Source organism: Suricata suricatta, chromosome 14 (assembly GCF_006229205.1).
Source record: "Suricata suricatta isolate VVHF042 chromosome 14, meerkat_22Aug2017_6uvM2_HiC, whole genome shotgun sequence".
In the NCBI taxonomy this organism is placed as follows: domain Eukaryota; kingdom Metazoa; phylum Chordata; class Mammalia; order Carnivora; family Herpestidae; genus Suricata; species Suricata suricatta.
In genome coordinates, this window is record NC_043713.1 from 60,706,233 (window position 1) to 60,721,611 (window position 15,379).

Sequence of the window (15,379 nt, forward strand, 5' to 3'; positions counted from 1 at the left end):
GGTGATGGTGGAGGGCACTTAAGGGGAAGAGCACTGGGTGTTGTATGGAAAACAATTTGACAATAAAATATTATGGAGCAAAAAAAAAAAAAAAGAGTAGTCTCTTCAATAAATGGTACTGGGAAAACTGGATATCCACATGCAAAATAATGAAGGTGAATCCTTACCTTCCGCCATATGTAAAAGTTTACTTAAAATGGGTCAAAGACATAAATTTAAGAGCCTTAACTATAAACATTCTTAGAAAAAAACAGGGGTGGAGGCCAGCTGGTTTAGTTGGTAAAGAATGAGGCTCTTAATCTCAGGGTTGTGAGTTCAAGCCCCAGTGTAAAGCTTACTTTAAAAAAAAGGGGGGGGGCAACCTGGGTGACTCAATTGGTTAAGCATCCAACTCTTGGTTTCTGCTCAGGTCATGATGTCAGAGTTCGTGGGTTCAAGCCCCAGGTTGTGCTCCACACTGATAGCTCAGGACGTGTTTGGGATTCTCTCTTCCTCTATCTCTTCCTCTCCCCCATTCGCAAGTTCTTTCTCTCTCTCTCTCAAAAATAGTTAAGCTTTTGGGGTAAAAATACTGGGAAGATCTAGGTGACTTGGATTTGACAATGGTTTCTTAAATATGATCCCCAAAGCACAGGCAACAAAAGAAAAAAAATTGATAAAATAAACTTCATTAAAATTACAAACTTTTGTGCAAAGGATACTATCCAACCTGAAACTAATGTAACACTGTGTGTCAGCTACCACTCGAATTAAAAAAAAAAAAATGACACTCTCAATGGCGTGAAAGGAGGGGCACCTAGGCAGCTCAGTTGGTTAAGCATCCAACTTTAACTCAGGTCATGATCCCATGGTTCATGGGTTCAAGCCTGGCATCTGGCTGGACTGGCAGCTTGGAGCCCGGAGCATGGAGGCTGCTTTGGATTCTGTGTCTCCTTCTCTCTCTGCTCCTATCCCACTTGTGCTCTCTCTCTCTCAAAAATAAATAAAAACATTAAAATATAAAATAAATAAATTTTAAATTTTTTTAAAAAAGAATGTGAGAGTCCACAGAATGAGAAAAAAATATTTGTAAATCATGTATGTGATAGCAGTTTAATATCTAAAATTTATAAAGAATTCCTACAACTCAAAAACAAGGAGACCAACACCCAATTAAAAATGTTTACGGCCATTTTATTCATAATTGCCAAAACCTGGAAGCAAATAAGATGCCCTTCAGTAGGTGAACAGATAAACAGTGATCCATCAGACAAGAGAATATTACTCCATGCTAAAAAGGAGCTGTCAAGCCATAAAAGACAAGGAGGAAACTAAATGTATATATTACTATAACTGAAAGAAACCATGCTGTATGATTCCAAACAAATGACAGACATTCTGGTAAAGGCAAAAGTATGAAAACAAGAAAAAGATTAGTGGTTGCTGGGGCTGGGTGTAAGGCAGTAGCAAGGGGAGAGGGGCAGAACACAGAGGATTTTAGGGCAGTGAAAACAGTCTGTACAGTACCATAACAATGGGTATGTGCCATCACACATTTTCCCAAACTCACAGAACATACAGCACCTACAGTAAATACTAATGTAAACCGTGATGATGGTGATGATGGTTCATCAATGTGTAGATTCATCAATTTTAACAAATGAACCACTCTGGTAAGGTATGTCCATAATGGGGCAGGTTACGCATGCATGGGGCCAGGGAGATATGTAGGAAATCTCTATACTCTTAATTTTTCTGTGAAGCTAAAATTGCTCTAAAAAACTTCAGTCTTTAAAAAACAGAAAGAGAATGGGCCGCCGGGGTGGCTTAGTCGGTTGAGCGTCTGGCTTAGGCTCAGGTCATAATCTCATGTTTGTGGGTTCGAGCCCCACATTGGCTCTGTGCTGACAGCTAGCTCAGAGCTTGGAACCTGTCTTCAGATTCTGTGTCTCCCTCTCTCTCTGACCCTCTCCTGCTCACACTGTCTCTCTCTCTCTCAAAAATAAATAAATAAATAAATAAATAAATAAAATGATTTTTTAAAATTAAAAAAAAAAAAAGAATGAGGGCAAAGGCCTTGCTTGAATTAACAGAAATGTGTTACCCAAAGAACATTTACAAATGGCCAATAAGCATATGAAAAAATGTTCAACATACACAGTCATGAGGAAAAAGCAAATCAAAACTACAGTGAAGGGGCACCTGGGTGACTCGGTCAGTTGTATATCCGCTCAGGTCATCTCGCAGTTCGGTTCCTGGGATTGAGCTCCACTCTGGGCTCCGAGATTAAGCCACTGACAGTGAGTACCTTAATCCCTTCTAGAGATTCCCTCTCCCTGGCTCTCTGCCCCTCCCCCACTCACTCTTATGCTCTCCTTCCTTCCTCTCTCTTAAAATAAGCAAACAAAAAGATAACTTTTATGTTGTATATTTTACCACAATTTTTAAAAATGAAGCAAAATTTTTTTTAATTTTAGGAGAAACTTTCAAGAATTCTTGAATAAACAACAAAAAAAAAGAAAACAATATTTTTCCCAGAAACAAGACTAATATACAGAATTCCAACAATTCAACAAAGAAGCACACTAAAACTCTGAAAGATAATAGATTACAGAAATATAAATAGTCAATAAATAAGAAAAACCTTCAACTACAATAACAAAATTAAAATGCACATTACTATGGTCTGAATGTTTGTGTAGCCCCAAACTTCGTATATATATATTTTTATAAAATGTTTTTTCTTAGTTTTGAGTGAGAGAGACAGAGCACAAGTAGGGGAGGGGCAGAGAGAGTAGTAGACAGAATCCAAAGTAGGCGCCAAGCTTTGAGCTATCAGCACGGAGACTGATAACAGGGCTCAAACTCACAAACTGTGAGATCATCACCTGAGCCAAAATGGACACTTAAGCAACTGAACTACCCAGGCACCTGCCCAAAATTCATATATTGAAAACCTAATGCCTAGGGTGATGGTCTTAGGAGGTTGGGCCTTTAGGAAGTGATTAGATCATTCAAGAATACCCTCATAAATGGGATTAGTGCCTGACAAGAGGCCCCAGAGAGCTAGCTTGCTCCTGCCATGTGAGGATGCCGGGAAAGTCTCTCAGCAGACTGGCATTCTGATCTCCCACTCCCAGCCTTCAGAACTGTGAGAAATTTCTGTTGTTATGAACTAGATACAGAAAAATAATTTTTTTTCAGATATTTGATTTTGTTGTCCATTGTTACAAACTAACCAGTATCTGGTACCTGATATTTGGTTATATAACAGCCTGAAAGGGACTAAGACACAAATCCAATTGAGTATTTTTGCACCTATCAAATTGGCAACAACAGTTTCTTTCTGTATGCTTGTTTCACAGGCTCTTTTCTACATAACTGCCAAATAGTTTTGCAGACAACCCCACAAAGGCTTTAAGAATAAGGATGAGACTGAGCACATGCACTTACTGAACTTTTACAACAATCAGTGAGATGAAGTACTCCTTTTAGATGTGAGGATTCTGGGACAAACTGATTAACTTGCCAAAGATCCCCAAGCTGGTCAGGGCAGGGCCAGGGTTCTCACCCAGGGCAATCAGACCCCATAGCCAGGTACTGAAGTACTGCCAGTAGAACCCACTTTAATACCACCCAGTAACCTTCATGACAGACAAGGACACACACGGGCACTGGTGCAGACAGTGCCCATGAGAGTATAAACTGGCACAACCTTTCAGGGAAATAACTTGACAATACATAGGCTTATAGATATATTAATCCTCTTCCTCCTTCTCAGACTGTATTATAAGATCAAATCTAAAATAAACAGGGGAGGGGCGCCTGGGTGGCTCAGTCGGTTACGCATCCAGTTTTGGCTCAGGTCATGATCTCACGGTTCATGGGTCCGAGCCCCATGTCGGGCTCTGTGCTGACAGCTAGCTCAGAGCCTGGAGTCTGCTTCAGTTTCTAGATCTCCCCCCCTCCTCTCTCTCACACCCTCCCCAGCTCACACTGTCTCTCTCTGTCTCCCAAAAAAAAAAAAAAAAAAGAAAGAAAGAAATAAAATAAAATAAAATAAAATAAAATAAAATAAAATAAAATAAGCAGGGGCGCCTGGGTGGCTTATCTAGTCAAGCATCGGACAAGATATCAACTCAGGTCATGATCTCACAATTCCTGATTTCAAGCCCCACATCAGGCTCTGTGCTAATGGCTCAGAGCCTGGAGCCTGCTTTGGATTCTAGGTCTCCCTCTCTCTCTGCTCCTCCCCTGTTCATTCTCTCTCTCTCTCGCTCTCAAAAATAAACACTAAAAATTTTTTTTAACAAATAAAAAAATAAAGATACACACTAAGATTTTCACATAAAGATGCTCTTGGACAAATTATTTCACTTAAAAAACATTGTTTTAATTCATGGATTTTTTAAAATAATTTCATACTCTAGTTTCTCTTCAGATCGTATAAATCTTTCGCCTTTTAAAATAATCTCTACACCCAATGTGGGGCTTAATCTCATAACCCTGAGAGAAGAGTTATACGCTCCACCAACTGAGCCAGCCAGACACCCCCTTCAAGGATAAATTATTTTAAAACTGGATAAACAACAATCCAAATGGTGAAAATTAAAGGAACAATTGAACAAATATATTAAGAGGTATTGCACAATTATCAAAAATTATGTTCACAGAGTTTCAAGGCAATGACTAAATGATCAAAGTATGTGATACTTATGAAATGATCAAATGGTTCATTAAAACTTGCATGTAAAAAGGCTGCGAAGAGTTGCTAATGGTTAAGAGTGAACATGTTCATTGGGTGAGAAATTTCAGAAGGCTTATCTGCGTCCAGTTCCTAAAGGGCAGCTGCCCAAAATCTTACTAAATTTATTCATGATAGGCTTATGGGATTTTTTTTCGTCCTCAGGTATTACCCCTGAATTTCAAATGAAAAAAAATTGTATAAAAATAAGCATTTAAGGGGAATAAGCCTGAAGTGCCATGGTAACAATGGTGTCTCGAGGTAGCAACACACCCAGTTCACTCCCACTTTCCCTCTCTGGGGGCTCCAGGTCTGTCCCTTCTCTGAGCTACAGCTAGGGCCTATTTACTAAGTGGCTCCATGAGGACCAGCACCCTGTGGTCAAAGCACACTTCTGGACAACTATGTCTTTTTTTTTTTTTAACTTTTTAAAAAATGTTTTATTTATTTTGATACAAAGAGAGACAAAGCATGAGAGGGGGAGGGGCAGAGAGAGAGAAGGAAACACAGAACGGGAAGTAGGCTCCAGGCTCTGAGCTAGCCGTCAGCACAGAGCCCGATGCGGGGCTCGAACCCACGAACGTGAGATCTGACCTCAGCCAAAGTCGGAGGCTTAACCGACTGAGCCACCCAGGCGCCCCCAACTATGTCTTTATTAGTCGGGCTCTGCTTTCACTCCAACTGGCTGGGATCCCAGGTGAGTCTAGGTAGAAGATTCCCCATGCTGACCCAGCCACTGGAATACATGAGGCCTGGTACTGGGGACCATGGAGGGGTCAGTTGCCAAGAGCACCATAACTGCTTCCTTGATATGCTCCTCACACCAAGCCAGAGCCTGGACCCAAGCACACTACATTCCAACAGCCAGTCTCCACGTTGGGACTTATGAGACTATAGCTTGTTCCACAGGCTCCACCAACACGACACCAGAGGGAGGCGTTGGGGTATATATACTCTGGGAAGAGCCTAATGTCAGTCACCTACCCTTGGAGCTGGGCTGTTCTCGGGGTAGATTGCCCAAGCTTGACTGCTCAAAACCATCCCCTTCATTCTTATCATTCTTTCAAAAGATCCATAGACTAATTCTTTACTTCTAGCAGCAGGATAAAAAAATCTCAAGTAGAAAACGGACAAGTGAGGGGCGCCTAGGTGGCTCAGTTGGTTAAACATCTGACTTTGGCTCAGATCATGATCTCACAGTTTATGGGTTTGAGCCCCACATCAGGCCCTGTGCTGGCAGCTCAGAGCCTGGAGCCTGCTTCAGATTCCGTGTCTCCCTCTCTCTCTCTGCCCCTTCCCTGCTTGCACTCTGTCCCAGTCTCTCTTAAAAATGAACATTAAAAAAAAACATTTTTTTAAAATAAAGAAAAGAGACAGGTCAGATGGTCCTGACCATCCTTCCACTTAGCACCTAACAGTTCTCTAAGGCAGGCAAGGCCTGAGTTCACCGGCTGAACCTTTCCAGCCAGGGCTCCTCCACCATCTACATACTGTGCCCTGAGCCCCACCATCGCCAAACCTGGAGAAATCTAAAGGACTCATCTTCAAAGCCAAACTGGATGCTCCCAGGTTAAAATTTTTTGAGTGTGTACTGAAATGCTACAAAAGCATATCTTTCCTTAGTTATCCAAGTGATTATGAAAATAAAGCAGGAATCCAATTATCTACTGCTCATGTTGCAAGGACTTTTAAAAAGGCATGACCTATAACCAGCATTAAGAAGAACGTATCTACAGTAAGCATGTTCCATGTTCTGCTTTGAAAGTAGCCACTCTGCCCATAAGGAAAGATTCTGTACAAAAGTGTAGGGCAGGGACAGGGAAAGTGGGGATGAAAAGAGGAGGCAGTGGAGGTGGAAGAACAGGAAGGAAGGGGATACTCACGGAGAGGACCCGGTTGGGAGCCAGGGAGACTAGAAAGCACAGTGTCCACAAAGACTACCTCACAGACAGATGTTGTGGCTCTGGAAAAGGGGCAGGAATAGAGGCAAGGACAGGACTCCTTCATGTACAGCAATAACCTAGTTAGCTATGATGCTGGAAGAATCAGGGGCCCCAAGAAACAGCATGAGAGAAAGGCAAGAGACTAAACAAGGTCCCTGTCTAAAAGCGCAGAGGAAGTAGAAGACAGGGGTGAGTGGCGCAAGGTCACAGAACCGGGGGCTGGGACACTGCACAGGCTCCAAAAGCTCGGGAGGCAAGTGGGCTTCAGGGCTGCAGAGCCCAAGGCATGAGGACAGAGGGAAGCCCATGTGCTCAATGTGAGGTGGTTCCAGGAGGCAGGAGGAACTGGAACTGCAAATTGGGAGTTAGTACAGGAGGAGACTCTTCTTGAGGGGTGAGGAGATGAGAGGATGAAGAAAGAGCAGACACTTTACTGAGAGGACAGTAAGGCCGTGGGAAGGCCATTGCCAAGAGCAAGCCGGAGCCCATCTAAAGGCAAAAGTCCATGAGGCAGCAGGAACATGAGCTGTGGGGTCCAGACAGTGGAAGCACAAGGCCCAGACAAGACACTGGGTGAGGGAACCAGGTAGGCCGTTAAGCAAAGGGATTTGAGACCAATGGCAGGCACATATTGGAGGGGGCCAGGAATAAAGCCCGGAACGCAAGGGTCCAGAGGGTTAGACATCCAGATGCAAAACCAGGTGGGGAAGCAAGAAAAGATCTAGATAGGAATGGTCACCATCTCCTAAGAGAGGTCAGAGAAGGCAGCCCTGTCTGGACAAACGGGACCAGACACAGAGAAGCAAGGGAAGACAGGAACACGAACACACACTCCTTTCCCGGGCCAATAACCAAAGAAGTGGAAAGCTCAGGCCCCCCAGAAGGTTTACAAAACCAGTGCAAAGACAGGATTCTTCTCAGGAACCCAAAGTTAAGGTCCCTGCCTTATTATACCCTAAAGTGGCAGGCGCCTCTGTACATCTGTTGGCTGCCTCACCTAAGAGTCTACTTGGGAACAGAGAGGTAAGCCCGGCACACACATCACCTTGAAGGATAATCTGATAAGAAGTGGAAGTGTTCAATACTCACAGGAACAATAAGCCCTTGCCAAGTCAATAAATTAGCTTCATCAACCTGGATGTTACGGAAGTTTTTCATTCCACATTTGCGGATTTCTTCAAGCTCCTGTTGATTAACAAAGCATAAAGGGGTGTCAAACAGGGGAAAGCACCACACATTAAAGATCCCTCCTGACTCCCTCAAATTAAACCGAGTGCCAACACCACTGATGACAAAATTTCAAAGTGCAGACTTAGACTGCGCCCGGTCTGGTTAAGAGGCCCAGAGCCACAGTGGTCCCCTCAACCCTTTCCCCAGACCAAGACAAACCCCACCTTGGTGACCCCATGGAACTTGGTGGGACAAATAACTTCTGCAGACACAATGCCTCCTCTTTGGGCTGGTCACCAGACCTTTGTTTAAACACCCTCAGACCCCTGCACAGGGCAACCACGTGGCAGGGGCGCAAGAAAGGTGTTACAGACCTGACTTCTTCTAACCAAGATTTATTAAGCTATGAGTCAGGTGCTGAGGATATAAAGATAAACAAAACTGGAGACTAGGACCAAACACATACCTACCAGGTTTTCTAGCCAGTGCTGTAGGTGCGATTTCAGAACTCTGCCTCAGCACGGACACACAGGAAAGAGAACAACTATCCAGTCTGGGGTGGGGAGGGGGACATGTGCCTTTCACTGAGGCTTCACTTCCTCGGCTTCAAATCAGGAGACCCAGAATTGAACACAACAAAGGGGAAACTACATTGCAGGTAACAGAACCCTTTGCAAAGGAGGGATTATTATTATACAAACAGTCCATGCTACAAATGCCATTTAGTCCAGAAAGCACAACCACCATGACTACTTCAGGGCCCTGCCTGAGAAGTCTTTAGTCTACAATTATCTGTTCCTTGTTTTTGAACTGTGTACCACTGCTTCTCTGACAAGTCAACATCAACAGGCATTTTGACCCAAGCCACCCACTGCACCAGCCTGCCCACATGCCCAATATTCCTCCATTCTCAGACACCTGGAGTGACACAATCCCTTCAATGTCTCAATCTGGCGTCTTGTCCTTGGTACAAAAGCCTCCTCCACATCTCTTTTCGGCATCCCCAGAGTACCACCTAGCTGAGTTCGACCTCTTCTGCTGAGTAGGCAGAACAGCTTCCTCCCTGGCCCTGGCTTCCTCCTTGTTGGTCCAGTCCATGCATCCATTTGGAACTGAGAAACCCCTCCATGTGTGGTGCTGTGCACAATGACACCAGAGGCACTGAATAAGTGCAAAAGATCCTCTGCACTCCACATTCCCATAACATAGGCAACTGTTTACAAGGCCCCATGGGAAAACAATTCCAAAGAAAGTAGGGAGTGAGCCAGTGTTACAGGTTTAAGTTGGAGGGTGTATGGTGTGCCTGGCATGGAGTAGGCAAAGAAGGACAGTGTGTCAAATGAAGACACAGAACAGGCAGTTGGAATGTGCTGGCGCTTCATGGAAGGCTACACACCCGATCATGCTTCTTCCTACAGGGTGCTGCTGCTTGTCAACCCTGGCTGCCCACCACAACCATCGGGGCTTAGGCCCCAGTCCTGGAAATTCTGGTCCAGCAACTGTGGGGTGGAGTCTGAAATGGGGGTTTTTAACAAATCACACAGTGAGAGGAGAGAGAGCTACAGCCACCGGGAGATGAGCTCCATTTCTAAGCAATGGTCAGCTTCCCATAAGGAAGCTGGTTGAAATGGTTATGGCCACTGGGGTGGGGTAAGTATGGTCTGGCTCCTCTTCCTGGGCCTGCAGGAAGGAAAGCATGGAACCTGAAAGACCACTCACCTGCCAACTGCTATCTGGTCCTCCTTCTAATGCCCAGGACTCATCAGAAATGGTTCCCTAGGGACAATGAAGCCTTCAGGATGGGGAATAAATAAATCTTACTCTATCACTCTGCCCCACTCCCCAAAGAGCATATAAGCTCCATTAGGGTAAGCTTGAGGGCACATATCCAAAAAAGCCTCAGGAGCTCATGGTCATGTTCACTTGCTTAATTACCAGGACAGTGAAGGGACAGGAACCTGAGGCTTGGGGAAGAAAAGAAAAGGCTCTGGGATGGGAAATGCTCTCCAAGTATTTTGATTTTCTGACCCCTGGTACAACTAGAGTAAGATTCCTGGCTAAAGACAGAAGATATCATATGTCGCTTAAGAGCTGAATCCTACCAAGCTATCAGAAATGTTTTAAACCATATACAGGTAAGAAAACAATTTCAGATAGAACTTTGAAATTAGACAACAAATGAGATTATATTCAATTTTCATGGGAGGATATTAATTTTAAAATAATCGTGGTGGAAGACACCATCCCTCCCACCCCCTGCCAGAGAAGAATGGGCACCATGTCGGCTGAGCTGGGAGGCTTAAGAAATCCAAAGCTTGGTTTATCAATTACTAGTTATCAGATAAACTCTCAACTTGCTGTCAAGTTAAGCTCACCTAAGAGCAGACGAGGTAACCTCCTTCGCATAATTCTAACCAACAAGGAAAAACTGATTATAAGGCAGAAGTGAGACAAACCAAGACAAAGAACCAAGGAAGCCCTGTAATCTCCAGGGAATGCAGGGCAGTGTTTCTCGATAGGGTGGCGTCCAGCATCCAGGCAGGACTCTGTACTTGACCATCCCGAGCCCTGCCCATTACATGCCAAGCATTGTGACACCACCCCACCCTGATTTCCCAATATCCTCTAGAGCCCCAGCTGCTGAGAACCACCAGCACCACTGGTGGCCACGATGCTAAAGAATCCTGCATTGCACAAGCAGGTCCTCCAGATAAGAACTGCTCAGCCCAAAATGCCAATCACACCTCTACCAAGGGGAACAACCTGAAAATGGATTCCAGTCATTCAGAGAAAAGACAGGTTCATCTGAAGGTCTGAGATTGGAAAACGCAAGATGGCTCAAGAGACTTAACAAACTCTCAAGCAAAAGTGCACCCCTGAGAGTAAGTAATCCTGAGATGGAAGAACTGGGGAAGCAATTTAAAGAAACCAATGTAAATCCAAAGTTCAAATTCTACGGGTGGCTAGGTGGCTCACTGGTTAAGCATCCAACTCTTGATTTCAACTTAGGTCATGATCCTGAAGTTTGTGAGTTTGAGCCCTGGGTCAGGGTCCATGCTGACAGTGCAGAGCCTGCTTGGGATTCTCTCTCCCCCCTCCTCTCTCAGCCCCCCCCCCCCCCCGCTCCATGTGCTCACACTCTCTCTAAATAAACTTTAAAATTTTTTAAGTTCAAATTCAAAAGGATATGATTACAAACGATGGGGAAAAAAGGGACCTGACAAAGGAAAACTGTGAGTGGCTCAGCTCTAGAACAGAGTCAGGAAGACCAAAGCCAATAATGATAAGAACTTACAAAATAAGGCCACAAAAGTTTGTTTCAGTTCTGCTAGGAGCAAAAAGCTGTCCTGGGCCAGCTGCTCCAGGCTGATGGCGCCAGTACTTACAAACCAAGAGAAGAGTACGAGGGAAAGCAGAACCAGCCAGTGACCTCATTCCTTCTCCCAGTAGGGGAGAGCAGGCTTCCCAGCCAAAGCCAAGTGATAAGGGAGAAAGACACCAATGCTTCTCAAAATGAGGTCCATTTCTGAGCCCAGAGGTAGATCTCAGTGTACTGAGGGAACCTGAAAGAGCCTGGGTATGCTGGCCAGCTCTTCAAAAAGGGAAAAGCCCACTGTAGCCCAGTGAGCCTGATGCCCATGCCAGGCAGGAGTGTGGCACACTCTAGAAACAGCTGCTTAACAGTTCCAAAGGTACTAACAGGAGACAGCCCTGGCCCCAGAAGAAGTGGACTGTTCCACATCCTGCACAGAAACCTCGGCTTATCCCTGCAAGGACAGCACGAGACAGCTATACACAGTGAGCTCTGGTCACATAACTCCTGGGTATGCATCTGAGTTCAGGCAAAGTATTTAATAAAGTCTTTTTTTTCTTTTTCTTCTTCTTCTTCTTCTCTGGAGATCTATGACGGTGCCTGGAAAAGCAGCCACTCAAAATCTCCCTGGGCAACCCTCATGCATCACTGACAGAGAACCCTTCAGGAGCCAGTAATTCTCAACTAGCTGTGGCCCTGGTCCCCTTTAAGAAATCCAGACGGCAGACAGATGAGGGCAGCTGGGTGGCTCAGCAGATTAAGCATCCCACTCTTGATTTCAGTTCAGGTTATGATCTCACGGTTTTGTGTGTTCAAACCCCATGTTGGGCTCTGGGGTGGCAGCACAGAGCCTGCTTGAGTCTCTCTCTCTCTGTCTCTGAACCTCCTCCACTTGCCTCTCTCAAAATAAATAAATAAAAACTATAAAAAATAAGAAAACAAGAAATGTATGCAAACACATGGAAGGAAGAAATCACCCCATGTGTCTGGGAAGCAGCTGGGAGCCAAGTTTGGCTGGAGTGTTAACTCATGTTTACAGGACTCTCAGAGAGCATACCCAAATGCCCAGGGGGAGTTGTTCAACACCCACATGCAGAGAGATAGATGGGGCAGAGGGGAGGGTGAAGGGAGAAAGTCTGACTTGTGCTGAGATCTCATTTTAGACCTGCAGAAACAGTTTCCTGAGTAAGGCTGAGCACCTGTGCCAGGGGATCCCCCAGTGACCGTGAGCTGCACTCCTGCTTAAGAACTACCATGCCCAACCATTCCTGTCTTTTAGAAAGGAAGATATTGAAGCCCTGATGAATTCAGTGTCATTTCCATGACTAGAAATAAACTCCTAAAAGAGCTAACACCTCCCACTGAGCCAGGCACACAGAAGCAATGTAAGGAATCCTTGTAGCTGCAACAAGTTTCTGGTAACAGAAACCCAGAAATTTTTCTGCACTATTTTTTTTTTAAAGTAAATGTTGGGCACCTGGCTAGCTCAGTTGGGAAAGTATGTGACTCAATCTCCAGGTTGTGAGTTTGAGCCTCACACTGGGTATACAGATTACTTAAATAAATGAAACTTTAAAAAATAAATAAATAGGAGAACCTGGGTGGCTCAGTCGGTCGAGTGTCCAACTTCAGCTCAGGTCATGATCTCGTGGTCTGTGGGGTGGAGCCCCGTGTCAGGTTCTGTGGTGAAAGCTCAGAGCCTGGAGCCTGCTTCAGATTCTGTGTCTCCCTCGCTCTCTGCCTCTCCCTGTTCATGCTCTCTGTTTCTCAATACTAAATAAATGTTAATTTTTTTTAAATAAAATGAAAAGATAATGCTTACTATGACTTGCATTGCTTATTTTACTGTTCTTTATTCTGAAGATACCTATAGACAAATAATCAGATACTGCAATCCCAACATTCTCTTTAACACTAATTTTATACATTATACAGAGAGACAATGTTTTGATTTGGCAAGTGGTTGCTTCAACAGCTGTCAAACAGTGGATTAGAAAGAGCACAGGCCTCTGGAGTCAGATAGGCCTGGGCATAAACCCCAACCCCACTCTTTTTTTTTTTTTAGAAGTTGTCTCTAAATTTATTTTTTGTGTTTTTTATTTATTTTTGAGAGACAGAAAGAGACAGTGTGAGCAGGGGAGGGTCAGAGAGAGGGACACACAGAATCAGAAGCAGGCTCCAGGCTCTGAGCTAGCTGTCAGCACAGAGCCCGACGTGGGGCTCGAAACCACAAACCATGAGATCATGACCTGAGCCGAAGCCAGATGCTCAACCAACCGAGCCACCCAGACGCCCCCGACCCCACTCTTCATACCACTGGAAACTCCAAGCCTACCATCTTATCTGAATAATAGGAAAGCAACTTTACAGGGTACTACTGAGAATTACAAGAAACTTTATACAACCCTTAATGCCCCTCCTAGGCAGTCAATTAACCTTAGGTTCAATTCCCCCTTCCATAATGTATCACCACAGTTCTTAAAAATCCAAGACAATGTCAAGGCACTCTACATAACAGGGAATAGACACAATATGGTGCTGACAGTCTATGAACCAGAACTCATGGGGTCTTAAATTAGAAACGAATATGCTTAGGGGTGCTTGGATGGCTCAGTCAGTTAAGTGTTCAACTTGGGCTCAGGTCATGATCTCACAGTTCATGGATTCAAGCCCCGTGTCGCTTGGGATTCTCTCTCTCTCCCTCTCTCTCTGCCTCTCCCCTGTTTGTACTCTCTCTCACTCTCAAAAATAAACTTAAAAAAATGTTTATAGTTTTGGCACAAAGTTTTTTCAGAAACAACCTGATCAACTGTATCTCAATGAAAGAAATAAGAGAAGAAAGGAGGAAAGGAAAGGGGAATAGGAAGGGAAGGAAAGGAAAGGGAAAAGGGGCACTTAGGTGGCTCAGTTGGTTGAGTGCCCTACTTCGGCTCAGGTCATGATCTCATAGTTCTTGAGTTCGAGCACAGCATCAGGCTCTGTGCTGACAGCTCAGAGCCTGGAGCCTGCCTCAGATTCTGTGTCTCCCCCACTCTCTGCCCCTCCCTGGCTTGTGCTGGCTCTCACTCTCTCTCAAAAATAAACGGAAAAAGAAAAAGAAAGAAAGGAAAAGAGAAGAAAAGAAACATAAGGCAGAGGAGTTGCTAAGAACATATCACCATCACAATCCCCTTTGGAGGGCAATAGCTTAGTGTCACCATCCTCAAAATCCCAAAAATAAACAAATGGAGAGATGCTAGAGAAGACATAGCCTTCTAGGAAAGAGCCAGTTATTTCTGGGGACAATCTCCAGAAATGAAGACACTAAGAAAGGTGCATACCTTTGGTGCAAGATGCATACACCAAAAGCAGCCATGTGAAAGAAAAGCAAGAGCAAGACTCAGAGAAGCATGAGAGGTTGCTGGTCAGGAGAACCCTCTGCAGTGTTTACAATAAACAGCATACAGAATAGGACTGGAAGCTCATGACACTCAGAGATAGGCAAGTCAGGCATATTAGCTTCATCTTACAAATGGTAAAGCTGAAGTTGAGAGGGGCCCAAATCACAGACCCTTTACAGGGTAAGGCCAGGACCAGGGACAAACCTAAAATCTCTCTCAGCCACACAAAGCAGTGGGTGAGGGCAGCAAGAGCTTCCACTAGAAACAGGCAATGCAGGGGCTCCAATTTCTTCAACAGGATCCTGGTAGAGCTCAGCTTCCCAAAATATATAATGACAAAGGCAAGAACATATACAGCATTTGTCCTAGCCCCTCACAGAGAGTCACTAAGGGTTTATGCTGTGCAAGAAATATTTTCTATGTTTGTCTTGTCCAGGCAAAATGAAACCTGGATGTCTAAGGGGAAGTGACACAAACCTGCCTTTAAATCTAAGTACAAGGGTGGAGCCTGGGTGGCTCAGTCTAAGTACAAGGGTGGAGCCTGGGTGGCTCAGTCGGTTGAGCGTCCAACTTTGGCTCAGGTCATGATCTCACAGTATGTGAGTTTGAGCCCTGCGAGTATGAGCCCTGCGTCGGGCTCTGTGCTGACAGCTCAGAGCCTGGAGCCTGCTTCAGATTCTGTCTCACCCTCTCTCTGCCCCTCCCCTGCCTGTGCCATCTTAAAATATAAAAAAAATTTTTTTAAAAAATGTTTTTTTAATCTAAGTACAAGGGTGCCTGGGTGGCTCAGTTGGTTAAATGTCCAACTCTTGATATCAGCTTGATCATGAGATCAAACCCCCAAGTCAGT

General features: G+C 44.6%; 1 protein-coding gene across 2 annotated transcripts in view; it reads right to left on the reverse strand.

Annotated features, from left to right (window-relative positions):
• Positions 1–15,379, reverse strand: part of UBE2L3 (ubiquitin conjugating enzyme E2 L3) — a 52,386-nt gene that overhangs the window by 28,411 nt on the left and 8,596 nt on the right. Inside the window, exon 2 of one of the 2 annotated variants that reach the window (XM_029922812.1) lies at positions 7,756–7,851. The exons of the other annotated variant lie outside the window; for it this stretch is intronic. Within the exon in view, the coding sequence (XP_029778672.1) occupies positions 7,756–7,851 (96 nt within the window). The remainder of the gene's footprint in view (positions 1–7,755; positions 7,852–15,379) is intronic. 2 annotated transcript variants of the gene reach the window in all.